The following is a 27,850-nucleotide window of genomic DNA, read 5'->3' on the forward strand; positions in this document are numbered from 1 at the left end:
TCCCATTTCCTTCCTCCTTGCAGAGAAACATTTGAAGTCAATTTGGGAAAAGTCAAAATGGTTTCGGGATTGTTCTCCTGTACTATTTCAGACCCGTAGTTTAATATATTAGAATTCCTATAACAATGGGTTGCAGGGGGTTCGGCTAGATGACCCCTGCGGTCCCTTCCAACTCTACAATGCGATAGTTCTACTCTGCGCGGCTTGTGGAGAGCAGAGGCATCTTGAAGTGATTTAGGTGCAGGGTGTGGACTGGCTCCGTTCCTGGCCCACATCCTTCCAACGGCTTGGCTCCTTTTTAACACCTGCGCGCGTGCGTAGCTGGGAGAGGCTCCGACCGCAGCGCGGCTGAGGCAGCAGCCTCACAAAGCCTAATTATGTGGCTGAGGAGCGTCACGCCGCCGCTGCCGGCCTGCCCGCCTCAGGGGAGAGGAGTCCTCGGACTACGTAGCCGCCCGACGACGCTCCCTCGGCGGCGCCAACGGTGGCGGCTAAAGGTCGGGACGGAGAGGCGGGAAGCAAGGCGGGCCGCTCGACAAAGGAGGCGCGCATGCGCGGCCGCGAGGAGGACCACCGCTCTGCGCGCGCGATGCCTGCCGGGAAACGTGCAGCCGCAGGCCGGATCCGAGGCTCCTCCTTCTCCTCCACTCCCGTCTCCATGGTAACCGCTCGCCTCTTCCGCCTCGCCGTGGAAGCGCTTCACGTGACCTGTTCTCTTCCCATCCCCGAAGCTGGGGAAGTCACGTGATGTTTGGATTATTATTTTTTTTGCTTCTTCCAACCTGAGCAAAGCTGTTTCCGGGTCAATACAGGACGAGGCGGCTGGACGGGTAGCCTAAAAGCGGTTGGGGTCCCGGTGGGGGAGGGGAGGACCGTGCAATGGTTTCAGTCAGGAGTGGGGTAGGGGGGGTGTTGGAGAATGTCACCCCCACCTCTACCAGCTTCCCGTCAGGGCAGGCAGGAAGGCCCGACACGGAGAGGCAGGGGTTAAAAACCTGAATGGAAGAGGTTGCTGAGGTGCGAGGAGCCTCCATGTTCAGAGGCAGTCTACCTCTAAGCATTGTGGGGGGGGGCGGTCACCTTTGTCCCTTGCTTTGGAGTCCCACCTCCCCCGGGGCATTTGGCGTGCCAACTGTTGTTAAGCAGCGGGGGGAGGGGTTGCGTGTTGCCTGATATAAATAATTAGAAATAGAGGTAATCTTCTTCTGAAGTACTTAAATGTAGGAGTCAAACGAGAAGCGTGAGGGTGGGGGTGCTGCCTCCCTGGAATGATCAGGCTGGTTGGAACAAGACGCTGGAACAACATACAGTATTTAAGTAAGATGGTACCTGACTGGTTGCTTTCAGAAACAGGATATTGAACTAGGCGGACATTTGGCCTGATCCAGCAGCGCCCCTAGGATTTTAAGAGCAGGAACGGTTGGGTGGCTAGGGTGACTAGATGTCATTTGGGACAAACCTTCTGCCGTAAAACAACAACAAGAAAGCGATGTGGGTTTGCACAAGTTGTAAGGCTATAGCATTGGGGCAGCTGAGGACCACAGTGGCAGAAAAAGCACGGTGGATCAGAGTGAGCTGATGAAGGCACAGTTCTGTTTGAATTGTAGAGTTGGAAGGGACCCAGAGTGCCATCTGGTCCAAACCCTTTCAATACAGGAATCTCAACTAGAGCATGCATAACAGACGGCCATCTAACCACTGCTTAAAAACCTCCTAGGACAGAGAGTCCACCACCTCCCGAGGTAGTCTGTTTCAGTGTTGAGCAGCTCTTACTGTCAGAAAGTTCTTGCTGATGTTTAGCTTGAGATAGTCACAACTTTCATTCTACAATGCGTGTATCCAAAAAGAACACATTTGCCTTTTGAGAAAGAAGGCAATTCCTCTCTCCCATTTGCACACACCATTGTGCCCAGTAGGTGGTTGTGGTAAGCAGAGGTTGAATAGCCATCTGTCATGGATGCTTTAGTTGAGACTCCTGCATGGCAAGGGGTTGGTCTAGATGACCCTTGGGGTCCCTTCCAATTCTACAGTTCTTTGATTCTCTGATTAATTGGGGGAAGACCTAAACTTGACGCTTCTGGCACTGGCATAGCTTGATTATGTTAGGGTTTTTCTAAGGCAAAAACCCTCTGATATTCATTAGTTTTGTCAATTTTGAGGTTTGGAGAGGGCTGGTTATGAGATTACTTATTGTTGATCTATTGACTCACAAAAGCCGTTTCAGGTTACAGGCTGATATGCCTGCTCTTTGCACAGCATAGACTTCAGATTTAAAAATGGCGACTCATTCAAGGACACACGTTGCATGTCCTTGGCTGACCTGAAAAAAGCTCTTCTAGGTGTGAAGTTGGTTTTTTGTTTTGTTTTTTAGTTTTAGTTCTTAAATCTTAATGCATAACTAGCAAATTAGAAGGACCGTGGTGCTTTAGGTATTAATCATTTAAATATGTTTTTCTGCATTTCTAGTAGTCATATGGTTGTCATTATCCATTCCATCACAGAGCAAACAAATGGTGCATGTTTAGTTAATATCCAGCTTTTAGGAGTATGCTTCTGCTGTAATGGAATTTACTGAAACAGTAATTTAAAACAGGAAATTACTGGTACATTACTTCCAAATATGAGAGGTGCTATCAGGAAGTCTGCACTTTTCTCTTCAAGAAAAAGGAACATAAAAGTTTTCCCAGCTACATCAGTCCACGGTCCACCTTCCTAGTCAAGCATTCTGTTTCTAACCCTGGGCTCTTTACTGCTTTTTTCTAGTGTCTGGGTGTTAGGGTAGGGGCAGTACCACCAGTAGAGGACACATTGTGTTCCTCCTGGGTTAGTTTGTCTACCTTTGGTCCCTACCCTGCACTCAACTCTCACCCATGGCTCCTAGAAGATGTCAGCATGTGACAGTAGCCACACTCCAGGGACTGCTTTGACTGGCCGGCTAAACCAGAGGAGGGTTAGCTGATGGGTCTCAAACCCTTGGTGAGTTAGGGACTTCCCCCTTCATGGCGGTTTGAGTGGATGAGACCAAGAGTGGGTCCATTGATCAAGAAGGCAGTTTCTGCATGTGCTGTAGAGGGAAGTGAGGAGCGGATGGGGTTCGTCAACCTGGGAAAGTAGCCCATGTAGGAGAAGGAAGACTGATCCTAAACCTCTGCTGCCTTGCAGGATGTATTTGGAAGATGAAAAGACTTAGGTATAAGCCCTACAGAGTGGAATCCCTAAGACGGTTGGTTGAATGGCACCATATGTCTACCTAGCCCAGCATTGCCTATGGTAACATATGACTGACTTGTATGGAAACTTCCGATGAAAATAAATCATAAGTAGCAAGACTGAAAATAACTTTTTTTGCACAGCTAGCAGCTTCCTCTGTTAAATAGTCAATGCCAGCCTTCATTTCAGTTACTAAGCTTCACCAAAAAAAGTTCCAAGGAAAGCAGAGCAATGCATTTGGCACCAGCTTGACTGCAGGAGTTGTTGGAAGGCGGCGTACAACACACCATCCAACTGGCTTTGGGACTCTGCTCTGGATATGTGTAGGGTTTTACTTCTTTTTCTTCTGAAGATGTCGTGCAAAGCAATGGAGGTTTGGGATCAGTGTTTTCTGTCTACCTTCTAAGGTTGATAAGCCCTATCTGCTCCTCAGTTCCCTCTACAGCATGTGCAAAAACTGCCTTCTTTATTGTTGGTCAAGAGATTATTGCTCTTGTCTGTTCAATCCACCGGAGCTTGTCTTTGCATGCAGGGAAAGTTCCTAACTCACCAAGGGTTTTGAAACCCATTGGCTACCCTCGCCTGGTTTAGCCAGCCAGTCAAAGCCATTTCCTGGGGTGTGGCTGCTGAAACATGCTGACAGCTTCTAGGAGCCACAGGTGAGAGCTGAGTGCAGGGTGGGGACCAAAAGTGGACAAACAACCCCAGAAGAAGCACAATGTGTCCCCCACCAGATGTACTATCCCTCCCCTAATACACCATACATACCTTGGAAGGTGTATTGTAGCTAAATAATGCAAGAAGGTACTTCTGCTCATGGTATATACTTTAGCAATATGATAAACCTTTTGGTATATTTGTAGTATGTATAGATAAGTCATAATGGAAGATTTTCCAAAGAATTCACTTATTGGGAGTAATAGCTCAGCTCCATTAAGTCAAGGGCATGTCTTTTTCTTGTAGTTTAGAGCTTCTGATTGAGGACATTTTATTTTTTTCAGTTGAATCCTGACTCCTGGGAAAGAGGAACCAAGAACCAGGAAAATCTCCTCAGTAGTGTTATAGTGTCCTTTGGAAAAACTGAAGAAATAATTTGCTTCTGATTGACTTTTTCATTTGCGTTCTCCATCTTTAAAGCTGAGCTGTTCGACAGTGGAATTTGCTGCCAAGGAGTGTGGTGGAGTCTCCTTCTTTGGAGGTCTTTAAGCAGAGGCTTGACAACCATATGTCAGGAGTGCTCTGATGGTGTTTCCTGCTTGGCAGGGGGTTGGACTCGATGGCCCTTGTGGTCTCTTCCAACTCTATGATTCTATGATTCTATTCTATGATTCTTTAATAATTTCTGCTTCTCAAAGTGCAAGTGGCTTTAAGTTTGCTTCTTTTCAGGGGGGAAAGTACACTCGGATAAAAGGTTACTCAGCTCCCATGTATGGATTTATTGTCACTTGAGTTTTTGTGATAAAATTACTCCAGTAAGCCTGATGATCAGTACAGTATACCTTTCTAAATCTCAGAAGTGGCAGTTGGTGTTCGACCTATAGAACCCTTTCACTTTTAATAACTCCGTAAAGTTTCTTGATTTTTATTTCTGTGTTCTTTTCACTAAAACAGGCTGCAGTAAATTCCTGTGTGTATGTAGAATACTAGCTTCTTAGAGGAGAAATGTTTGAGTTTCAGGAACATTTTGTTTGATGTTGTAGTGTGTGGTAGGCAGCTGCTAATATTCTTTTATACCAGAAAAGATGCAATTGGGATATGACCTATCTACCACTCTGCTGGAAGAGTGGTAAGGAAATGAGGCCTTTAATAGGAAAACAGGCTAAACCAACACTCGGCAGTGATTGCATAGTAGTGTTCTCTGCTTAAGAGTCCTGCTGGGTCAGGCCAAAAGCTCGTGGACTTCAGCATCCTGTTTTCCACTTTGGCTAACCAGATGCATCCAGGAAGTCAACAGGCATGGCTTGAAGGCCGTTTTCTTGCTGATGGCCCCTGCAGCACAATACTGGTGACACTCTCATCTTCCTTGAATTTCCCTTAAGCTAGTCCCCATTGCTTCTTCCAAGCAGCATTCAAAATTCACCAGGTGTATTTTGCATCTGACTATGGCCACTTGCAACCAAGTGAAGATGCCGGGGCACCAGGATGGCTCCTGACATCTCCACCATCTGGAGACGCATGCCTGGGGATCCTTGGATCTTGGCTGTTTTCACACACACTAGCAGCACACCCTGTAGAATTCTACCTGTTATATTTTATCTGCACAATCAGAATGAATTTCAGGAACCAAAAAGTCCTATTGCAAAAGATGACTTTTGATCTGTCAGGCCTAGATGATATATCTTATGGTTCTAACACTGCTTCCAAGAAGTGTATGGCTGGCTTCTTTTGAAAACAGAAACCTAGATCAAATGAACCTTAGTTTGATCCAGAAAGGCTGCTATTATGGGTTGTATCCAATGCAGTGCTATTTTAAAGTCACTTAGCAGTATATTTGTCATCACTGGTGAAAGGTTTTGTGCCAGAGGAATGTTGTGCAATCTGTAATTCTTGCATTGGATTCCTCTTGCTTAGGGGCCCTTTTGCTGGCAGGCAGAGAACATTGGATACAGCCCTGTTCTTTTAGAAGAGAGAATCAAATTGTTAGGTTTTTCTCAAAGCAAATAATGTTGCTTACAGTCTTCCTTTTCTCACCCACCTTCCCCCCCCCCAAAAAAAAAACCCCATGCAGTGAAATACATGGACATGTGATGTTTCTCCTCTGAAAACATGGAGTGGGTTCTCCTGAATGCCATCTGCTGAGAGTCACATCTGTTAATTTAGGGAGAGCTGATGCTGAGACCGGTAAGTAACCCCTTGAAATAGGCTTATAGTGGACTGTAAATGTATTCTGCTTGGTTAGTCCTAAGGTGTACTCATTTATGTGTCTTTTTGACTACTGTGGTTCATAATTGTCAAATTTTAAAATATGCACACAACCCCAAAGGGATCAGATAGCATGTCATGTAAACATTCTCTGCCTAGGTGGGCAAGTAGCCTAACCAGGTAAAAAGGAGCTTCCTAGGTTTCATCCCTGAGCGAGGCTGATGGGAACGTACAGCAGTGAGTGAGTTGATAACCTTTGTTGAATGGGTTTGTTTGGCTCACAGGCAGGGGCCAACAGATCTTTGATTAGCCAGAACCTGTGGTTAACAGGATCCTTCCTTTCCTCCAGTGCGGCGGCAAACAGAGTCTTATATCTAGCATCATACAAAGTTTCAGGACACCTCTGGAGTGCAGCATAATCTTAAGAGGACATCTCTCAGCCAGCTCCAAACTTTGAAGGAGGGCTTGAGTGTGGCTGTCTGCCGCATTCTTGAACTGCTTGGAACGCCTCCCAAGTGCTTCCCAGAGGTGCGGGAGACACTTGCCAGCACACGTGTGTTTGTGCACCCGTGGCCCCTTGTCATTTATATCTCACATTTCCTTTATTTCTTACAGTACACAGCTGGGGGAATTCCTGACAGCCAATCCCAAACAGACAGAACGGCTTCTTGCTTGTGTTTTTCCAATTGGTCTCACTTAAGTAGGAGAATGGATCCTGATATTCGCTGCTGCAAAGTGTAATTTGGTTTTGTCTGTGTGTCTCCCACCCCCGAACTCTAGAGTTTCAGGAAGGGACCATGGATCTGCCCAGTGGGAGAAGTTTCATGCAAGTTCTCTGTGAGAAATACAGCCCCGAAAACTTCCCGTACCGTCGTGGTCCTGGAATGGGCGTTCATGTCCCAGCTACACCTCAGGGCTCACCTATGAAAGGTACAATTTCTGGCTGCATGTTGACTTACGTAGGAGTGTGTTTCTCTTGTCTGACATTCCAAGGGACATGGTTGAAAAGTTGTTTGAGATGGGGTTCCTTATTCAATCTTTCCTCCAATTATATGAATGCAGGGAGTGGCTAAACCTAGATCTAGTTTTCTTTCTATAATGCAAACTCCCCCCCCCAACATACCATGCAGCGTAATTTTAAAGTGCTGTCAGGTTGATTTGTATCGCAACCATCCCCAAAGGGAGAAGAACGAGGAAATTATTTGGGTGGAAATGATGGTAACTGAGTTTGACAGAAAAGAGCAGAAATAAGTTGAGTCAGTCAAGGACAGAATGCACGATATATCACTCAAAATGAGCCACAATGGAGTCACCTTAACAAAAACTTCCAGGCTAGTCCTCTAAAGTCTTCATTTGTGGGCCTAGAAATGATAAAAAGGTCACCTTATCCATGAACCTATTCTGTCTTCTAACATGCTGAAATAATACTGTATATGTTGTAGCAGATTGCCCATCTCTTATTTGATGTGTATCCCTCAAACTGCCCCCTCCCCTCTGCTGAGCAGCTCCCAAAATGCACAGTGGATCTTACACTTGCCCTGTTCACCTTCTTACTCATTATGTTGTTGTTCACATAGAAGCACTTTAACATAGAGGGAGGTAAGAGCTTACTACATGATTCTATCTTTGATGTTGCCATCAAGCGTATTCAACAAGCAGTCTTTTTGAATGTTCTTGCTGATTTCCCCTCTTCAGCGGTTGTCATAATTCACTGTCTCTGACATCTTAAATGGGGTTTGGGATCCTGTTCAAAATAACCACCTGGTTGCATAATACAATTTTTGCACATATTGGACTCATGATGAACTCATCATATCGCAAAAGCTGGATCCTGAGCTGGGGTACGTGATCAGGTTGTCTCAGGTTTGGGACTGTTACACTCAGTCTTCAGAAGTACACGTGTCATGATTTTGCACCAAAATCAAAATTTATCTATTTATTTAAAAGCATTTATATACTGCTTAGTATTTCAAAAATATCGTTAAGTGGTTACGGTTTGAAAAACAGGACAATATATCATTAAAACAGAAACACAATCTAAAAACGGGAGAACAGCAAAATTGAAAGCACACGAAAACAAATTTGGATGATTCAAACAAATAAGCCTCATAAGAAATTCCTATTTACAGAGTGGCATCTGACTCAGTCTTACTCAGAGAACTATTGAAATCAATTATTTTATTATTATTATTTATTGAATTTATATACCGCCCTATATCCACAGGTCTCAGGGTGGTTCACAGAATAAAATCAGAATATAAAACCACAAAATACATAATCAAAATAAAAACAACAACAAGACCCCCCCCCAACAAACTATAAAAAGCCATAGGATGTCAATCAAATCAACTAAAGGCCTGGTTAAAAAGGAATGTTTTTGCTGGCGCTTAATGGTGCATAAATGAAGGTGCCAGGCGAACATCCCTGGGGAGAGCATTCCACTTCAAAGGACTGAAGTCAGGCATGACTAAAACTCATTGGTTTCAATGGGTCCACTCTGCCCTAGATAGCAACCGCAAATTTGGGTTGCTTTTTTTAATTGTAAGACATCTTCCTTCCACCAAGTGAGAGCTGAGGCAATTCATGGCATGTCAATAAAGCATAATGAAAGCAGCCCTTGAAAACAAAAATAGCTGACCCATATACACATATGAATGACAATCAGGATGAATTTTCAGTGCACCCTTACTGGGAATTCCAGATGCTGAACCAGATGTGATTTTTCAGTCCTTGACATGGGGACATCCTGAATAAAGTAGTAGTCTTCAACTTTTTCATGTCTGGTGACCACTGTTAATCTCAACCTACATATGCAACCCACTTAATTCTTAAATGTAGTTATTGGCTACATCTGTCTTTTCCCCCTCCCCTCTCTCTCCTCCTCCTTATTCCAGAACTTAGAAATGGTGCCACCAGTATGAGCAGCCTTAGCTCTGAGCAGAACCCAGTTTTGGGTCATCAGCCATCTTTTTTTGAAGGCCAGTGAACTAAGTGACTTTGGGACAGTCTCAGTGTTATTTTTACCTATGGCTGTCTATAAAATATCTGCAGGGAAGAAAAGTACCTGAAGGCCTGAATCTTTGTAGCAAGTGAATTAACACATATAGTTGACATAAACCAGCTTGTTGAGGCAAAATTGCTTATGAATGTGATGCATTGCCCATTGCTTCATTGAGCAATTTTTTTCGCCAGTTATCGTGTGATCTGACTCGGCTTCCCTTAGCTTGTACAGGCGATTCTCTTCATCTGCTGAAATGAGACCACCCCATAAATTAATGCGCTGTCATTTCTGCCTTTCCAGATCGTCTCAACCTCCCAAGTGTGCTGGTGTTGAACAGCTGTGGAATAACCTGTGCAGGGGATGAGAATGAGATCGCTGCCTTCTGTGCTCATGTGTCTGAACTGGATTTGTCTGACAATAAACTAGAAGACTGGCATGAGGTAGAGGAGATTGTTTGAACAGTTACACGGACAGCTGCTTTTTCTGCAGGCAGATTTGGCTCTTCCTTTTTTTTTTGAAATTTTTTTATTGGTTTTTCACAATTTATATAAACACAAAACAATACAAACAAACACATAAACAAACGTGTAATTTCAGATCTTTTTTTCTTAAACCTTACTTCAGCGACTTCCCCGTACCTTCCCTTTCTGCATCCCAGTTTCCAAATTTGTTTCAGCAAATCCTCACCCTTAAATTTATCTAATTTTCACCTTGTTCTTTTCTTTTACTTAATCTTCTACAGCCGTAATCCCCATTTTTCTAAAACCTCAACATTTTAGCATTCATTAATTTTACAATGTTTCTTAAGATAAATTTTAAATTTCTTCCATTCTTCATCCGCCGTCTCTTTCCCCTGGTCACGGATTCTGCCAGTCATTTCAGCCAATCCCATATAGTCTATCACCTTCATCTGCCATTCTTCCAGAGTGGGTAGCAGATTTGGCTCTTCCAGGTGGATTCTAACTCACATTTGGAAATGCCAGCTCAGCTTTATTGTGATGGACCCAAAGCTTGTTATCAGGGGGGCTTTTGAACTTCTCCCGCATTCCATTCCCCAACTTCCCTGGAGCATGAGTTTCCTCTTCCTGAATCAGTAAGGCCTACTCTAACTTCCATCTCTCAGCTCATGAGTCTCTTTAGGGCACCCAACACCAGTCTACTGCCCTGTGTGGCTCCTGCTAAGCTGCCACAGTTTCACCTACCATATGGGAGATAGTTGCCCTCTAACTTGGTACATGTTCAATTTCTCTGGGGTTCCATCTGGCTTGTGAAACATACCTGGCTGTTACCAGCATATGGAAAGATGGTTTCAAAGAGGTGAATCAGCTTCATGAATTCCTTACTAGCAGTATACTTGGACCAGTGGGCAAGAGGGGTTGGAAGCTAACATTGCTGCACCCTCCTATCCAACCTTCTGAAAGCCCTTAATTGTCGCTGTCTTTCCCCACCCCACCCCCGACCCTTGAGAAATTTGAATCATGCCTATTTGGACTCACATGGAGTTCTGAATGTGCTCCAGTCAATAGTATGCCAGTCTCGTGGTCGTGAACATCCAGCGGAATGGCCATGTTAGTTTGTTGCGATGAAAGCAACAAAGATTGCATTCAAACATCAGCACATAAAGGCCTGAGATCCTGGGCTCATGTGCTCCATCTTCCCCCTTCCCTCAGACACAAGAGAGGAGATGGTGGCCAAGTGCAGTTTACCATTTTGTCTGGACCTGACAAATTACGTTTTTATGTGAAAAAGGAATCAAATTGTGATGTGGAGGCTTGGTTTGTAAGCAAACTATGGTTTGTGCAAACCTTAGTTTGTCAGGTCTGAAAACTCTACTTGTCTTGTAAGAACGTAAGAGCAGCCCTGGTACAAGTCCAGCATCCCACGTCACTTCCCACAGTGGTCAACCAGGTATCCCTGGGAAGCCACAAGCCGTACACCAAGGTACCCTCTCCCATGGTTCAGAGCACGATCGTCAAGAGCTCTGATCGGACGACACAGGAGGTGTGGGAAGGCAAAGACAGACATGGCTCACTGCCACTGTCGTTTTCACATCCACCAGACAGTGTGTACATATTCTATTCCTGGAGACCAGAGGCTGTGGTACATGTGCTCACATAAGGCATTTGGGGGCATTTGGGGGAATGTGTATATGTGAGGAGGTGGGTCATTTGCTGCCATGCATGCTATATGTTGGCAAACCTTAGGGGTCACAGCCCTTCAGGGCCTGAAACTTAGGACTGGCAGGGGCCTTTCAAGGGACATTTCCAAGTCTGGCAAGCCAAAAGTCTTCTAATTAGCAATGCCAGCAATTGCATCTTGGACTGAGTTTTCTGCATTGCAGGGGATTGGACTCGATGACCCTTGGGGTCCCTTCCCACTCTACAGCTTTGTTATTTCATGACTGTTCCATGTGCAGATCAGCTGCTTTGCCACTGAGCTGTGGGTACATTCCACTTGAAATAACACCCTGGTTCTCTGTTGGTTCTAAAACAATCCTGACTACATAGCCTCTGTCATTGATGCCCCAATTGCTTTATCGTGTCAGGACCCACCTACCACGAAAACTCACTTGCCTAATTGTAGACTTGAGGTTCGTTCCCTGTTCTTTGAGCCAGTACTACTAACGACAATTCGTTCAGTTTTGTACCACATCTCTTTGCAGCCTATTTTGTCAAATGAGGTTGATTTTGGTTGCAAGAGAGAGTGAAGTAGGAAAGGAAGTTTGTAGCAGCAACTCACGGTAGGGATGCAAAGCCAGAGACAATATGGGATGATGGTCCATTGCCTGAAGGCTGCAGCCTTCTGACCACAGAACTGCTTGATTTTTTTTCAAACTGAAGCCCTAAGAGATCTAGGAATTTGCTTTGTGGAGTGGGGCAGAATGAAAACTCAGAATCTCTGGAATAAAAGTTCTTTCCTGGAAATGGAATTCAGTGCATGCAAGATGGCAGAAACAATGAATAACCCTTGGTGAAATAGCCCTTTTGACCAATGTTGGCTCTTGAGAGGCATTTTGTTCCCCCTTTAGCTGTCATTCAAGTAGATTTTATGAAGCCGGCCAGCGATCTGGTTTTTCCCCTTATCACAGATTAAAAAAAAAGAGTGTAATTAAATGAAGCATTGAGGTGAACAAGCAATTAGCCAATCAATCTAGATCTGCGAATAGCAGTGGTATGAATTACAGATAACTATCTTGAATGCTGTTAGAGTTCGTATCATTCTTTGAGTCAGTGAGCCGTACTGGGAGTTTGGGTCCCATCCTGACCTGTCCTTATCCCAGCCCCCATGGACAGAATATTTGAGATTTGATTACCGCCTGATATGTTTTTCTTTCTCCTTTTTTTTTTCTTCTTTCTCCGCTCAGGTCAGTAAAATTGTGTCAAACGTCCCCCACCTGGAGTTTCTGAACCTGAGCTCCAACCCTCTGAATCTGTCGGTCTTAGAGAGGACGTGTGCTGGGTCTTTTGCCGGCATCCGGAAACTTGTGCTCAACAACAGCAAAGCATCCTGGGAAACGGTCCATACAATACTGCAAGAATTGCCAGAGTAAGCCTGGAGCAGCAAGGGCAGGTCCCTTTACGGACAGATTGGCGTATCAAACAGCAAGTAACAGAAGTTTGTGCATTGGATCAGAAGCCCCCAGTTCAAAGCTTGCTGCAGCTGTGAAATTCATTTAGCAAAAGAGCTATAGGGTTGCTAGTCCTACTTAGAGTAGACCCATTGCAGTTAATGGACATAACTAACCTAGTAGCTCAAAAAGTTGTACTAGTTCTCTTGCCCCCATGTAGCTGTGTTAGTCATGCCGGCTTGAGTTGATTGCAACCTGTTGCTATCAGTCGGGCGAGTGGCTGTTCTGAAGCTTGTCATTGTTAGCAGCCTGTTGCATTTATGATAAATAGTTTGCATGTATACCATATTTTAGAATGTTCCGAGAGCTTCAGCTGCATTAATCCATACAGTAACTCTGTAAGGTAGACCAGGATGCTGAGCTGTTTTAACCTTAGACAAAAGAGGTGGTTAATTTGCAAGCTCATGTAGAGGTGAAGATTTGAACCAGGACTTCCCAATATAGAAGAAAGTCTTCTTCTCTGCTCCCTACGTAGGGCTGTTCTACACAGTGCCATGTAATAAGGTGGTAGAGTGGTAGGTAGGAGTCTATGTATATGAATGCACCAAATTCCCTGCAAGTAGCACTTCGGCATAGGCAAAGTTCTGGACTAGAACTTTTCTCTCTGCTGTGCTACCTTTCTGCTTTCAGGGATTTTATTTTTATGTGGTGGTGAGCATTCAGAAGTACTTCTGCTCCGCCTGTAGTCTGAAGTGCTCCAGCTATGTCACCTGAGCAGTCCACAACCTCATTCTGCTGTATTTCAAAGGATTTGTGCCACATAAAGATAATGTTATTTCCAATATCACACTAACTCTGAACTGCCAAGTACACTGATACAAAGCCCTGCCCCCCAATCTTGATTTGCAAATGGTGGTGGTCCGGTGTAAATATATTATTTTCTTCTGCGATGCTATTAAATTATCAAGGCCAAAAAACTTGATAATGGAGATGCTGTCCTTTGAAGGGGTGGCCGGATGGCTGGCTGACAGCTTCTGGTTAAATATCTCCTTGCAATTTTTTTTTCATAAAAATGTATATGTCTGGTTTCAATATTCTGGATGGGTTCCAACTCGGTGTCATGCCTCCCTATATATGCCCCCGGCCTGTTGATTGTGGTGGGGCAGGGTTGTTTTTTATTCATTGCTGCTTGTTTTTTTTTTTTGGTAGCAGGACATTTCAACACACTGAAGTGAGAGAGTCTGGGGCAGTGTGTGGGGAGATTAGGCTGACATTCCTGATGTGCAAACTTTCTACGTTGCAAGGCTTGTTTTGTTTTATTCCCAGTTTTCCTACCTTCAGCCTAACACATGACAGTTCAGGAAAACGACATTGCCACTTCATTCTGCTGCATGTCTATAACTTCTTTCTTTCTTTATATATATGTGTGTGTGTGTGTGTAATTTTATTAGTTTTTTTAACATATCATTTTCAACAGTAATTAAACATACTTTTACATCTTATTCAAATTTTTGACTTCCATCAATCCTGCCTGAAAATTCTCCAGTCTAATCTCTCGGTATGCATTTCTTATCTTCCCTATTACATTTCAAACTCATAACCAATATCTCTATCTTTTTCTACTTTGTAACACTTCGTATATTTCTCCTTACAAAACTTCTTGTAGTCCTACTAGCATAATTTGTTGATTACAGTTGCTCTTCAAATAATTCATATACTTCTTCCAATCTTCTGTAAATCTCTGGTCACGCAGGTTTCGAATCCTTTCTGTCATTTTGTCCAATTCTGCATAGTCCATTAATTTCGTCCGCCATTCTTCTTTCGTCAGAATTTCTTCTTGTTTCCATTTCTGGGATAACAATACTCTTGCCGTAGTTGTTGCACATAAAAACAATTTAACATCTTACCTATTAATGTCCTGACCTATAATACCAAGTAAAAATGCTTCTGGTTTTTTTAAAAAAGTATATTTCAACTTATAACTTATTTCTATTTCACTAGAAGCCTTGGACATATAATAACATTTAATTTTTTCTTCTTGCAGCTTGGAGGAACTCTTCCTGTGCCTTAACGACTATAAAACAGTGTCTTGTTCTCCAGTTTGCTGCCACTCTCTCAAGCTGCTCCACATAACTGACAATAATCTCAAAGACTGGACTGAAATCCGAAAGTTGGGGATAATGTTTCCATCACTGGACACACTGGTTCTGGCCAATAACTACCTGACAGCCATTGAAGACTCAGAAGATTCTCTGGCAAGGCTGTTCCCACACTTGCGATCCATCAGTCTGCACAAGTCAGGTGAGGTCCCCAGTGAAACATGCCCTTCTGGATCCAGATTTAAGACTTGCTATAAATCTTTCTAACATCCACACACACTTCAAATCTTGCAATTGAATGTGTTGCCTCTATCAGCGTGATCTTGTTAATATGGTAATGAGAAGGAAGGAAGCATTGGTCTGTGCCCACATTTAAATTTTATTTTGGTTTTATTGCTGACTCCTAAACTACACCTCATCACTTATTTCTCAGTGGACCAGTGTTCTTCAGCATCTGCCCGTGCAGTTTCCTAAAGCATGAAGTTACTGTACTGTGAAATACTATCTTGTTTACCATTGATGTATTAGCCTAGTTGACTGGCTCTTGATTGTTTTTTTGTGATCATGGACAAGGAGCGATGGGAGAGGGTATTGGGAGATACAAGCTTTTTAGAAAAATGAGGATGGCACATCTCATTAGAATTCAAATTCATTTTTTCCGTTCCTCAACCCCTATGGGTCAGGAGTGGGGCACTCCAGATGCTGCTGAACTACAATGCCCATCAGCCCCAGCAAACATGGCCATTGGCCAAGGGATGCTGGGAGTTGTAGTTGTGCAGCATCTGAAAGGCAAAAGATTCCCTGTACCTAGTTTAGCTTCTTCTTACATTTTTACTGCTTGTGTGTGTATGAGAGGGTGAGGGGGACACCAAAGGGATTTCCTGCTTGATTCACTAGCATGTCTTGGTTTGCCTCTGTGACAGGCTAGGTCCATGCATTTGGCAAACTGAGGCAGTCATGAAACACTAGAATCCTGAGAGGATAGAACAGTCTTCATCACATCAGACTGAGATATGTTTACATGGGTGAACATTCAAAAAATGTTCTGCCACGTCCACCCAAAAATGGAAGCGGTCCAATCCATTGTGTTACCTGATTTGACTGCATCCATAGACTAGGCTTGAGAGTAATTTATAATTCTGATTGCACGTGTACTGGTGGGATGTCAATGTCTCCTTGTTTTCCCCAGTCGATTTTATGCACAAGAACACCCAATTACTTTGATTTACTCCTTTCCGATGCCTTCCTTCCCTGAACACTCCCTTTCTTTAAAGCAGGTCTGCAGTGCTGGGGAGACATCGACAAACTCAATTCTTTTCCCAAGCTCGAGGAAGTGAGGTTACTGGGCATTCCTCTCCTTCAGCCATACACCAATGAGGAGCGCAGGAAGCTGGTAATAGCCAGGTCTGCAGATGTTTTTTGTTGTTGTTCTTGGTTGATTCTGGGTTAATGCAGCCAAAATAGTGTGGCCTTTAAACCTTTTGATGCCTCCCTGGGCTCCATTGGGAGGAAGGGCCAGCTACAAAATTAATGAATGAATAAAGCAAGCATGAATGGCTCAGATATTTGAGCAGGTAGAGTGTGGGAGTAGCTGTGGGAAACGGCCTGTATCCGGAGTTGACAACTGTTGAGTCGTATGAGCTCTGAACTCTTTACTCCTGGGGGGGGGGGAGATAGAAGCAGAAAATAATATTCTCTTGTGGGTGTTAAATTATTCCACATATTGTGAGGAGCTGCCACCTTGCTTATAAACATGCCAAAATACCATCCTTGCATCCAAACAGAAGGAACTATGGGGAAATCAGACCAACAGTAAGCTTTCTGAGTCGAAGCTGTTACCTCAGTTTTGGTTAAGTGCACTGCTGAGTACCAGAGGAAGGAAGTTGTCCTGACTTGGTTGCAGATTGGGCAATAGAATCCTTACTCATCAAAATCTTTTGAGGGAGAGTCCCCATCCATCAACATGCCTTGTAGTGTTCTCCTCACTTGTCAAAAGCAGCTTTCTTGAGTGCTAATTATTTTCAAGCGCTCAGCAGGTCTTTTCCCGTAAATGCAGTTCTCTGTTCCAAACTCAGCCTCAGTTCTGGGGAACAGTGTTGATCTACAAGCCTTATTCAGGTTCCTGAACTCTTGTGGCTAGCTGTGCTCTTTTTAAGAATGTTTGGATTATTGGGAATAAGTCTGATGAAAGAATTATCCATAGGCTAGGTGCTGCTGAAACGAACTTTAGTGTATGTGTTCTTTGCATAAAATCTGTCATCTTGGCTAAACATGTTCATGGCTAAAACTCTGCACTTGGAACTTAAAATTATATAGCTTTGTTTACATGTTTAAAAGACAAATGTCCCACTTTTCCATCTATTGAAGTAGCTTATGGAAACAATTTTTTAAAAAAATTGATTTAAGTATTTCATCTAATCATAAAACAACAACAACAACAATATAATAATAATCCTTTATTAAATTTGTATACTGCCCCATACCCACAGGTTTCAGGGCTGTTACAGCATAAAATCACAATATAAAAACACAAGTTACATTTTTAAAAAAATAATCCCCTTTCCCCAAATGCAAAATCTCAAACAGAAACCACCATTATTACAACATTTACTGGCAAATCCTTCCAAGAATTTGAGTAAATCAAAGCAGCTTTCAATTGTCCTATAACGACATCAAATTAGGCACCGAGAGGGCATGTCCCAGGAGGGAATTCATTCCACTGTTCCACTGGGTGCTGCAACAGTGAAGGACTTCTTGCTGTTGATTGCCTCCCTAATTTCCAAAGGTGTGGAACTCTTTGAAGGAGCTCCTCTTTTGAAGATCTCACGAAGCGATCAGGTTCATGTAGGAAAGGACGTTCATGGCCTTATCTCTCAGAATTGCCACTTTGAGTTGTGTTTGGGAAGAACAAGCCTGCGTTCCAATGATGCACTAAGACATATCATGACTCAGCCCTGGGTAATACAAAAAGAGGAGGACCAACGGGGGAATACAGCAGCCACCATCTTCGGCTTGGTCACCTGCACGTTCACACTAAACCACAGTTTAGCTTAGCTTTATGTGTGAAGAGAGTCACCGCGTCATAAAATACCTCCCTAACATTCGGCAATTCCCCATCTTTCCCCCCCCCCTTTCCTTTTTGCATTTGTGGAAGTCTTAGGAGTAGACCACTGTCAGACATGACCAAAACATTTGTGTCTCTAACTTGCCTTCCTGTCCTTACCTGAGGGTTGGCTGCCTTTCTGTTTGAATTCTGCACAATCAGGAGGCAACATTTTGTTAACGCCTTGCTGAACTTACAATACTTTGAGTGCCAGTATTTATTTTTTAAAACAAAAACCTCTTTTGAAGTCCTGTCACATATGCATTTATGTTCAAATTGTAACATGTGGTTTCGGATTAAATTCTCTTCGCCAAGGCACCTGCATAATAAAACACATTTCCTTTAAGAGTTCATGTTTTCAATTATCTGGAGAAATCCCCTGGGAACGCAATGCTCATCATTTTGCTGTTGTCTGTTAAATTTGGGGGGTATTCTTTTTTCCCTTCTCGAGATGGTAACGTTTCCACCTCTTTTGAACATGGCAGGTTACCATCTATCAATAAGCTGAACGGGAGTGTCATTTTGGAAGGAGAGCGAGAGGACTCGGAGAGGTTTTTTATTCGTTACTACATGGACTTTCCACAAGAGGAAGCCCCTTTCAGGTGAGAACTTCTGATCCCAGAAGTTTTAGAATAGGTAATGAGTTTGTTTAAAGTTCTTGAGTCATGTATGTACCATAGTTCCTAGAAACGGTAAGCTGTAAACTGAGATCTCGCCTTTGCCATGTGCTCATAAGATAGCTCATTAGATGCACTGTCATCAGTGTAGCTATAATAATACTGACCTTCCTTTCAAGGGTGTTGTAAGGATTGCTGAATCTAAAATGTTAAATTGTATGGTTAAAGCGTGAATATTTTCACCTGTTTATCATTTAGACCATATTGTCAGTGTCCCTGGCACCTTACAGTTTTATGTGGGCAGGATGTGGCTGTTAGCTCTGTGTAGGTGATTGATATTCCCACCTCACTAAGCTGAGCCCCTACTGAGAAGTCAGCATCCTCTGGGAATGGGTTCCAGTCCGTCAGTTCGGTGCCAGCACTCAGCGGCTAATCCTCTTGCCATCTGGTGTTTAAGCGCCCTTGAGCTCCAGAGACGTATGTGCCCAAACCGAATGTATTTCGATGGCATCGCCTGTGTGCCATTTTCATCCTTCCTTCACAAAGGAGTGAAAACTTGGCCATGCTCCAAGCCATCAGTTGGAATGCCTGGCCACTCGTTGGCACTTTGCCTTCCCAAGCACAAGAGCAGTTTTGAAAAGGGTTCCTTGTTCTCTCTCTCTCTCTCTCTCTCTCTCTCTGGGGCAGAGTCAGGTGTGCAGGCTGACCTGACCGCTGGAAAAAGGTGTGGGGTTAAGAGGAGAAAGCAGGAGGCCCAGCTGCAGAGAGGTCACTCCAGCATGGGGGCTGATAGAACTTGGTGGCAGCCTTCTCTAATGGCACCAGAGTGTACTAACCCGCCTAAAGGAATCCTTCAAACACTTTTTTTTTAAAAATGCCACGGTGTGCAACTAGCAGTCCACAGGGCAGCACTTCCTGGAGCAGTCTGTCTTGTAAAAGGGAAGGAGAAAGTCTTTCGAGATCCATAGAAGTGGGTTGAGGATGGGAACGCAGGCCAGAAGGGGTGGAGGAAAAGGGCTGAGGGAGATCTCTGACTTGCAAAGGGTTCTGTGGCAAAATGTCCTACTATGTTTTGAGGCCCTGTTGAGTGGAAGGCTGTAGGGTCTGTCTGTGTGACCCCTATGAATAACTTGCTTGGAGAACAATACAGGCACCTCCCTATTTACTTGGGGGTTACGTTCAAGTGAAATTGTGTATATTTGAAACACCATTTAAAAAGCCTGCAAACCCACCATGCCTCCCCTTTTAATGACATTTGTGGGTCACTTTCAGGTTCAGCGCGACATGCGCATGCACGGTTATGCACATACCAGATGGCGCTAAAACAGCCGCTGCCTGTACAAAATATATTGCAACCTTTCTCCTTGACTTCTGCATTAACAGTCATACATTCCTGTGGAATGGGGGGCCGTGCTATTGTGAAATGCTCAAATCTGACCCTCTGTGGGGTGTTCCATTTAAGGTTGGGGTGAAACACCTCTCCCCTCGTTTCTCAAAAAGTATGCCCCATTCTTCTCCTGCTTTCCTTGTGTGAGTGGGGAGGAATTCCTCTGAAATTCCCAGGACTTGTTTGCTGCTTACCTTGCTGGATCTCTCCGGAAAGTGTGGGCAAACAAGAAGCATTGTGGGAGCATTGTGACGTTTCCCATCAACCCCACTTCCCAGAATGCTTTGGAGTGATGTGATGTTGCAAGGCATTCTAGGAAGTGCGGCCTATGGGAACCTATGGGTATCACCCCACATGGCTTTTCTTAATGTTGAATAGCAGGGAGGAAATGGTCACTCAGAAGTGGCAATTCCACCCTGAAACATTTTGATAAATTCTCCTCCCCCACCACCCCACAAAGCAAATTATATTTCGCCCCCCCCAGGAGGTTTTTGTTTCGTCCTCCCTCACCCACCCAACAAATGGTCAAGAAGTATTTCTTTCAACACTTTTCTAGCATCGTTGTCATTTTGTGTGTCGATTTTTGCTTCCGTTCTAGAAAGCTGTTTTCTGCCTTTTCCAAAGAGGTTTCACGTAGGAAGCAAGGGGAGCTCTGATCCTCCCCCCGCCCACCTGCTCCCCGGTTCATAGCCTTTTAAAAATGCTGCAACCCCTCCCATCCTTCTGTGCTCAATGGCCCTTTTGTCCGAATGCCCTCATCTGTGTGGGGTCTCTAAAAGACTTGTGCGCCCATTGAAAGCTGTTTTTCCGCTCCACGGAGCTAGTGTGCCATTTCAGGGATATCCATGGACGAGGCTGCGCATGGCTGGGGTGGCCTCCGCAGTGGCAAGGGTTCAGGTTCCACATCCTAGACCTTTGGCCCATGATCGATGTTCAACCTGTGGTTGTGTACATTTTCCCCACCCTGCACCCCATTTCATTCTGGGCCTCCCTCTCCAGCCCATATTACAAACAAAAGCCTCTCTATCTCTTTAGCCCTCCAGTTCTTCCAGGGCTGTGACCTTTACATGAGCAGTGTCAGTCCTCTGCACCTACACACCCAAAACAACGACATTTAATTCATTGGTTGAGTTCTGCATGTGACATACATATAGTGAAATAAAAATCACGCACTTTAGTCACATTATTGAATTTGCAAGAACTTTGGTTGAGTTCTGCATGTGACATAGAGTGAAATAAAAATCACACATTTTAGTCACATCATTGAATTTGCAAGAACTTTGATGCTTGAGGAGTAAAGCATAGCAGCCATAGTGCAGAAGAACAAATAGCAATTCAGGGCACTGACTTTTTATTCCAGACCACCAAATGACCTGGTTTCTGAGCCAGCAACAGTGTCCTGAAGAATTGCCTCCTGTGATATGAATCCACATAAGCCCACAACTTACATGGAGGCTATGCTTCAGGGATCGACCCTAAAGCAAAAATCGTGTATAGTCAATACACATTGGGTTCAATGGTGGGTGGGGATGCTAAAGTCATTTTTCCTGGATGTCCACCCCCTTTCATTCATTCATTCATTCATTCATTCACTTTGCCAAGCATGCACAACTTAATGCACACAAGTTAAACACATAAGCTGAAGGCTTACTATACTTGATCCTGGAGAACTACTGGGGCCCTGCTCTGTGTCTCCCTACCTACCCTCATCTGCTGGAGGTTGCAAGAGAAAGGAGCTTGTAATAGTGTCATGCTGTTTTTATGAGATTTGTTTGCTAGATGTTATATATTTGTTTTTAACATTGTTTTAATTTTATTATAGCTTAATTTGTTTTTTATTGTTTTTAACATGTTTTTAGCTTACGTGCTTTATCCATGTCTGTTTGAATTTTTGTTAGCCAGCTTGAGTCCTGGTTCTGGAGGAAAGCAGGATATAAATAAATAAAATAGTAATAGTAACAATATTTTCTGTTTCAGTGCTGAGGTGCTGAAATGCCCCATCACTGCTCTCCTTTCAACAGGCCCTTTTAAATAGTTATTTTAATTATATCATTTGGTAATATTTAAAATGTTTGTAGGTTTGCTGCTTCAATTTTTTAATTCATTTTTTATTCATTTTGAAAATGAAAGACACTTCATTGTTTTCAGAATTTTGGTTGCAAACAAGATTGCTAGAAACTTGTGTGTGAGGATGCTTTTTTTTCTTTAAGGGCCATGACTTGTAGGAAATGCTGATCCAGCACTATGCAGATGTGCTGTTCATATGAAAGCATACATGCTAGGCATGTGAGAGCCAAGCTGAGAATGCGGGAAGCAAAATGTACTGGAAAATGCCATCTTTCTCATTTTGAGATACAGGCTGGCCTTAGAAATGACCTCTCTCAGTAGTTTCAAGCCAAGTTGAAGGAAATCCTTCTGTAGCCCCAAGTTTCCAATTCTTCCGCTTCATTTTGCTTTCTTCTTAGCCTGCTTGTTTTTTTCCTATATGGTTTTTGGACCTGGGGACAACAGGAACAGCACCTCTGCTGATTGAGATGTTGTTTCCAAGGACTCTCAAAAGTGCGCTTTCGCCGCGCTCCGTATAAGGCAGGCTTTTGTCCAGAACTGCTCTGTCACTTGTACCTCTGCCCTAGTAGACCCTGCTATATACAGTGGTACCTCGGGTTACATACGCTTCAGGTTACAGACCCCGCTAACCCAGAAATAGTACCTCGGGTTAAGAACTTTGCTTCAGGATGAGAACAGAAATCGTGCTCCAGCGGCGCGGCAGCAGCAGGAGGCCCCATTAGCTAAAATGGTGCTTCAGGTTAAGAACAGTTTCAGGTTAAGAACAGACCTCCAGAACGAATTAAGTACTTAACCCGAGGTACCACTATAACCACAGAAGCAGTTTGGGGGGCCCATGCTGTGTTAAGCTGTGGAAGCCGCTACAAAGTGATTGGTGCAGGTTGAAGTGTTGAAAAGCACTCTGGGAAGCTCCTTCCCCATTAACTTTCCCCACTACAGTCCTAGGCGACGGCTCCTTTTCCGAAAACGCATATCTTCCTCCATCTTTGCCAAGTAATAGTTTCCCATGCAGGCCGATCCTATCTGCCGATTTGCAAGAGCAGGCGCAGCTGCCTCTGCTGGAGCCTTCCTCCCTGATAAAGGCCGTTTGTGTCCAAGATGCTGGGGAAATCATAGCGCACTGCGTCGGTTACCTCATCCTCCGGGCAGACAGAGGCTTCGCTGTTGAGAGAGCATTCCTACATTTAACATGAGTCCCTCGGGGGGCCTCCCTCTTCCGTTGCCAGGCTCCATCATCCTCTTGACAGGAGCAGTGACACAGCAGCGATCACGTTTAAGCCCCCGAGCCGGACAGGAGACAAAAGGAGCTTTCAGTCCCGGGCATCGTCTGGAGACTCTGAAATGTTACCTCCTCTCAGCCGCTCTTTGTCTTTGTTATTTCAATTACCTTGTGCTTCGGGTTGACTTTTTGCCACTTTCCCAGCCCCGGCAGAAGAGACTCTGCCTCCTCATTACCAATCGGAGAGATACCTGAAGTGAGGGCAATGGGAGGGGAGAAGCGAGGAAACACTGATCTCTCTCTCTCTCTCTACCCAGGAGCCCAGAACAAAAGAGCATCTCTGGGAAGATGGCGAAACTTGCTGAGCAGGTTCATGGCTGTCCAGGCAGACACAGCTTTCGTCTTTTCCCCTTCACTCCTGATTTTTTTTTGGGGGGGGGAGGGGCACAGATACCTTGATGGCATATTTGATGGCGGAATGAAATGCAGGGCATTTGCCTAGATCAGAGTGCAAAGCAGGGGAAAGTAATATTAACAGCTGCTAAAGCAACGTTAAACCATGTAGCGTTTTCACTTTGAAAGAATTAGGAGGAGAAGGGCTGATCTCTGCATGTCCAGTGAGAGCAGGAGGCGAGGCTCTGTCACTTCTGCATCCTCACTTAGGTTATGTGCGTGCCTACTAGTATGGCAAAGAACTCTTGGTCACTAGCAGCGCTGCTAAGGTGGAAATTCAGGAGCCTCAAGGCTCTGTGTGCCTGTTGCTGTTAGAATGTTCCATCAGCAGCAACCAGCAGGGCTTTGAGCTTTCTTACCATAAGAGAGTCTCTCTGAACAGTGAAAACAGCGAGTTTCAGCAGTGCTGTGCACAATCACCACTGTGGGCTTGCCCCGAATCTTACAAATCTCTCACTGCATGGGTCAGTCCCAAGAATTCCAGTTAATTTACTTAATGACACATAATAACATATCAGGAAGTTTTTAATGCTTAATGTTTTACTACATATTTTATATATGCTGTAAGCCGCCCAGAGTGTCTGGGAAAGGCCAGCCAGATGGGCAGAGTATAAATATTATTATTATTATTATTATTATTATTATTATTATTATTATTATTATTATTCCAAGAAACGCTTCCTAAAAGTTGTAGCAGGGAAATTCATAAAATTGAGAGCATAGAAGTGACAAGTCCATTGACTTCTGCATAGTTAAGGGGGTCCAGTTCCAGATTCTGGACCCTTTTAAAAATTCAAAATGTTGTAAATCCAGGGTACCTAAAGGATTATCTCCTCTCACTCAAACATTCTTGTTCTTTAAGTTCATCTTCAGAAGTTTAAGGGCCCCCTCACAATTTGAGGAACAATGACTAATACCTTTCCCCCATAGTGAGCTCCGGAGTGCTGAAATGTCCTTTCTAGGGGTTTCTTGGTCCTCTTTGCTGTTGGTCCCTTCTGGCGGCAAACAAATAATTTTTCATTTCTTCTCCCCACAAGGCTATTTGAAGCTGTTTTAGCTGCTGTAGTGGGATTTCTCTTCCTCTTGTTTTTATCAGTTCCTCTGCCGTTCCAGTGATTTTTGCTTTAATTTTAAGCTTCTGTTTTGTGTTTTATGCATCTAGCCTCCTTGAAGGGCTTTGATGCAAGAATTATTTTAATAAGGCAACTGCACAGCCAAGAGCACTGAGTGCGGGGATTTGCGGCACCGGTTGTAATGCCCGTCTCTTTCTCTCTCAGGTATCACGAGCTAGTGACGAAATACGGTAAGTTGGAAAAGCTGGCGGTGGTGGACTTGCGGCCCCAGAGCAGCGCCAAAGTCGAGGTTCACTTCAGAGACCAGGTGGAGGAGATGACCATCCGCCTGGACCAGACGGTAGCAGAACTAAAGAAACAATTGAAAGCGTTGGTCCAGCTCCCAACCAGCAACATGCATGTCACTTACTTTGACCACGAAGCTCCTTTCGGCCCCGAGGAGATGAAGTACAACTCGCGGGCTCTGCACTCTTACGGCATTCGGGATGGAGATAAAATCTATGTGGACTCCAAAGCCAAATAGCCCGCCCCCATCTCCAGGGGGTTCACGGCCACCTCATGTACGCAAATTGAGGACTTTCTGGAAGTGGGGGGATTCGTTTTGGTTTGTCGTTTGAGGTTTGGTTTTCTATACGTACCAGGTAGCTTCTCCAGCAGGCCCAGATCCGCGAGAGGTGCGCTGCGACCCAGTGCAGATTGCGGTGGCGGCAAATTGTTAAGAGGAGGTGACTGACTTCAAGCGTGTGTGTGCGGCTTTTCTTTGGTTTCTCCCCAACTGCTCCAGTATTCCTGTGAACTTAGCATGAAAGTCTTTCTTCAAAGCTTTAAGAGGGTTCTTGCAGTCACTCAAGTCGGGGAGCTCGGGCTTTCAGGCCATACACAGGGTACTTGTTGAAAAGGTTTTGTGTGGCTCAGTAGCCGGGCTCCAATTACAAGTGGCAGAATTGGTGCCCCTTCACCTGGGTGGCCTCTCAATCTCTTTGTTCCCGGAGGGTTAGGTTGGAAGGGGGATGTTCTATAAGCAGTGTTTTACTAGACTTTGGTCTACTGGATATCCAGTGCCCTTCTGGATTTCACTTACACTGAAGGAGATCAAAACTTTGACAGGGGTTGACATTTGTGCCCGCACACACACGCACACTGCAGCTTGCAGGGCACTCTGCTAAATCACAATCAGTTGCATAACCTTTTTGGCTTGCTGACACTCAAGGGTGTCGTAGGGGCCAGACACCCCTACGTGCCAGGCATTTAAATGGGAGCCTCTTTGTCTCTTGGGCAAGTTCATGTTGGTCGCCTGGTCATATGTTTGATCTATTTTGTGAAGGCTCGCTCTGCACTGATGAGATACCTCTCTCAGCTTGCAGGCAGCTCTTGACGGACTGTCACCATCCTCACTGTGGCTGAAGAACCCTAAAACCCTTGCATTTTTAAAAAATATAGCATTCTTCTATCATACCCTTCTTCCAAGGAGCTGTGGGTGAGGTACATGTTTCTCCCCCCCAAAAAAATAATAATATCCTTTTTTGTTTTATAATAACCCTCTGAGAGAAAATGGCTCTCTCAAAGTCACCCAAGGAGTTTTACAGCTAACTGGCAATCTGAACCTGAGTCTCTCAAATCCAAGTCCTATGCTAAGCTGCTACACCACAGTGGAAACCAAAGGCCAGGCTTCCTCCCCGCCCAGCGTTTGCTCATAAATTAGCACTTTTTAAAAGCCAACGCAGAGATGCAACAGACGTACAGGTCTTCTGAGGTCCCTGGGGTCCTGTCTCTGCATGAGTCAGTTTTCTAGCCTTGCCTTTTACCACTTGAAAGGTGTATTGGAGTGGTGAGTTTTGCGGGGCCACCACAAGTGAGCTCCTCTTACATGCCGTAGAAGCAAGCCCACCCCCCCACCCCGAAATCTTGTGAGAAGGGGCGGATGCACAATTTACTGAGGAGTATAGGAAACTGTCTAAAGAGTAAAAGGCCACCCCCTGTTCTTGGAGATGTCTTCTACCCACTTTCGTGTAGCTCAACATCATATTTATGATTCTTGGGGGGGGGGGGAATCTATCTTTTTTCTTTTTTTCTTTTTTTTTGAAGAATGCTTGCTTTGTAAATCAGGCAGGGCTCTCTCCCTCAGCAGTGCCCTTCCATGCTCATCTGTCAGCTTGACAAGTTGAAAACTGGAGAATCGCTCAGTTTTACACATGTACATTTAAAGGAGGGGAGGGAGGAAGTGGACTTCCCAGTGCCGCCGCCCCGCCCCGCCCCCCAGCAGTGTCGCTAAGCTCTTGTTACCCATCAACTTTTGACCTTCCTTACTTAGCTTCTCATGCAAGGTTTCTTTCCCATAATTCCTCTGTTCTCTGGTGGGAGGGCTTCTTTTTTATATACGTACATCTATCCCAGAGTTTGTGCATTTTCTTCCCCTGCGGTGTGCAAAACAAAATCCCAGTAATCTTATTTTTATTTATATTTATGGTAAAAGTCCTGCCTGAACGCCAAGCGTAGAGAAGAGGGCAGGATTTTTTAAAAAATGCAAATCTCCTCTCCTATGACCATATAAAGATGAGCAATATAGAGCAAACCAAGGCTTGCATGTGGAATGTGGTAGTCCATTCTCTTTTATTTCACTGACTCCACTAAGAAATAATTACCTATGTATTATGTGGAGTCATTCCAGGACATTGTGTTGATGAACTGGCACTGGGCTTTATAAGCTGAGACAGAGCTGAGGTTCTTTCCTGTCCATTTGGGTAGCAAAGCTCCAAACCAACGCTTTGTTTATGATGTGTGTGTGTGGGTATATGTATCTATGTATGTATATTTACACATAATGGGAAATGGCAATGTTAATAAGATATTTTATTATAAAGCAAAGTTTTATTGAAAGATAAGGTTGTGTAATAATATTAGATTATTATTTTATCTGTGGACCTACTGTATGAAGTATGTTAGCCCCATAATCTGGGCCGCTGAAAGACTTTAGACTGTAAAGAAGTGGCCATTTGGGTTGTGCAGAACAGTATTTCCCATCTTCCTCCTGCCCATCTCCAAGCCCAATATTTATACAGTAGTAACAGGAATTTAATGAAATATTTGTAACTGGTGGACATCCGACTGCACAGGTGCCTGTGTCTTAGAAGGAAACATTCCACATATTAAAAGTTTATGAAGGGATTCACTGAAGAACCATGTATGTGTTT

The 27,850-nt window shown here is 44.2% G+C and overlaps 1 protein-coding gene and 1 long non-coding RNA gene across 4 annotated transcripts in view; one reads left to right on the forward strand and one right to left on the reverse strand.

The window, feature by feature from the left end:
• The first annotated feature begins 580 nt into the window (after nucleotides 1-580).
• TBCEL (tubulin folding cofactor E like) lies at nucleotides 581-27,836 on the forward strand. 3 transcript variants are annotated; one of them, XM_081172667.1, is made up of 9 exons: nucleotides 581-661; nucleotides 5,939-6,051; nucleotides 6,853-7,002; nucleotides 9,374-9,513; nucleotides 12,438-12,619; nucleotides 14,686-14,942; nucleotides 16,018-16,144; nucleotides 18,329-18,445; nucleotides 24,864-27,836. In XM_081172667.1, exons 3-9 carry the CDS (start codon nucleotides 6,870-6,872, stop codon nucleotides 25,180-25,182), a joined length of 1,275 nt encoding a protein of 424 aa, XP_081028793.1. In that variant the 5' UTR covers nucleotides 581-661; nucleotides 5,939-6,051; nucleotides 6,853-6,869; the 3' UTR covers nucleotides 25,183-27,836. The 3 variants fall into 3 exon arrangements, with proteins under 3 accessions (XP_081028793.1, XP_081028792.1, XP_081028791.1); XM_081172666.1 differs by lacking the exon at nucleotides 581-661 and adding an exon at nucleotides 684-830; XM_081172665.1 differs by lacking the exon at nucleotides 581-661 and adding an exon at nucleotides 693-856.
• Nucleotides 23,570-27,850, reverse strand: part of LOC308574711 — a 204,586-nt gene continuing 200,305 nt past the window's right edge. The window contains exon 2 of the long non-coding RNA XR_014002562.1: nucleotides 23,570-23,812. This is a non-coding gene — a long non-coding RNA (uncharacterized lncRNA). The remainder of the gene's footprint in view (nucleotides 23,813-27,850) is intronic.

Source organism: Podarcis bocagei (assembly GCF_964188305.1).
Source record: "Podarcis bocagei genome assembly, chromosome: 15".
Classification (NCBI taxonomy): domain Eukaryota; kingdom Metazoa; phylum Chordata; class Lepidosauria; order Squamata; family Lacertidae; genus Podarcis; species Podarcis bocagei.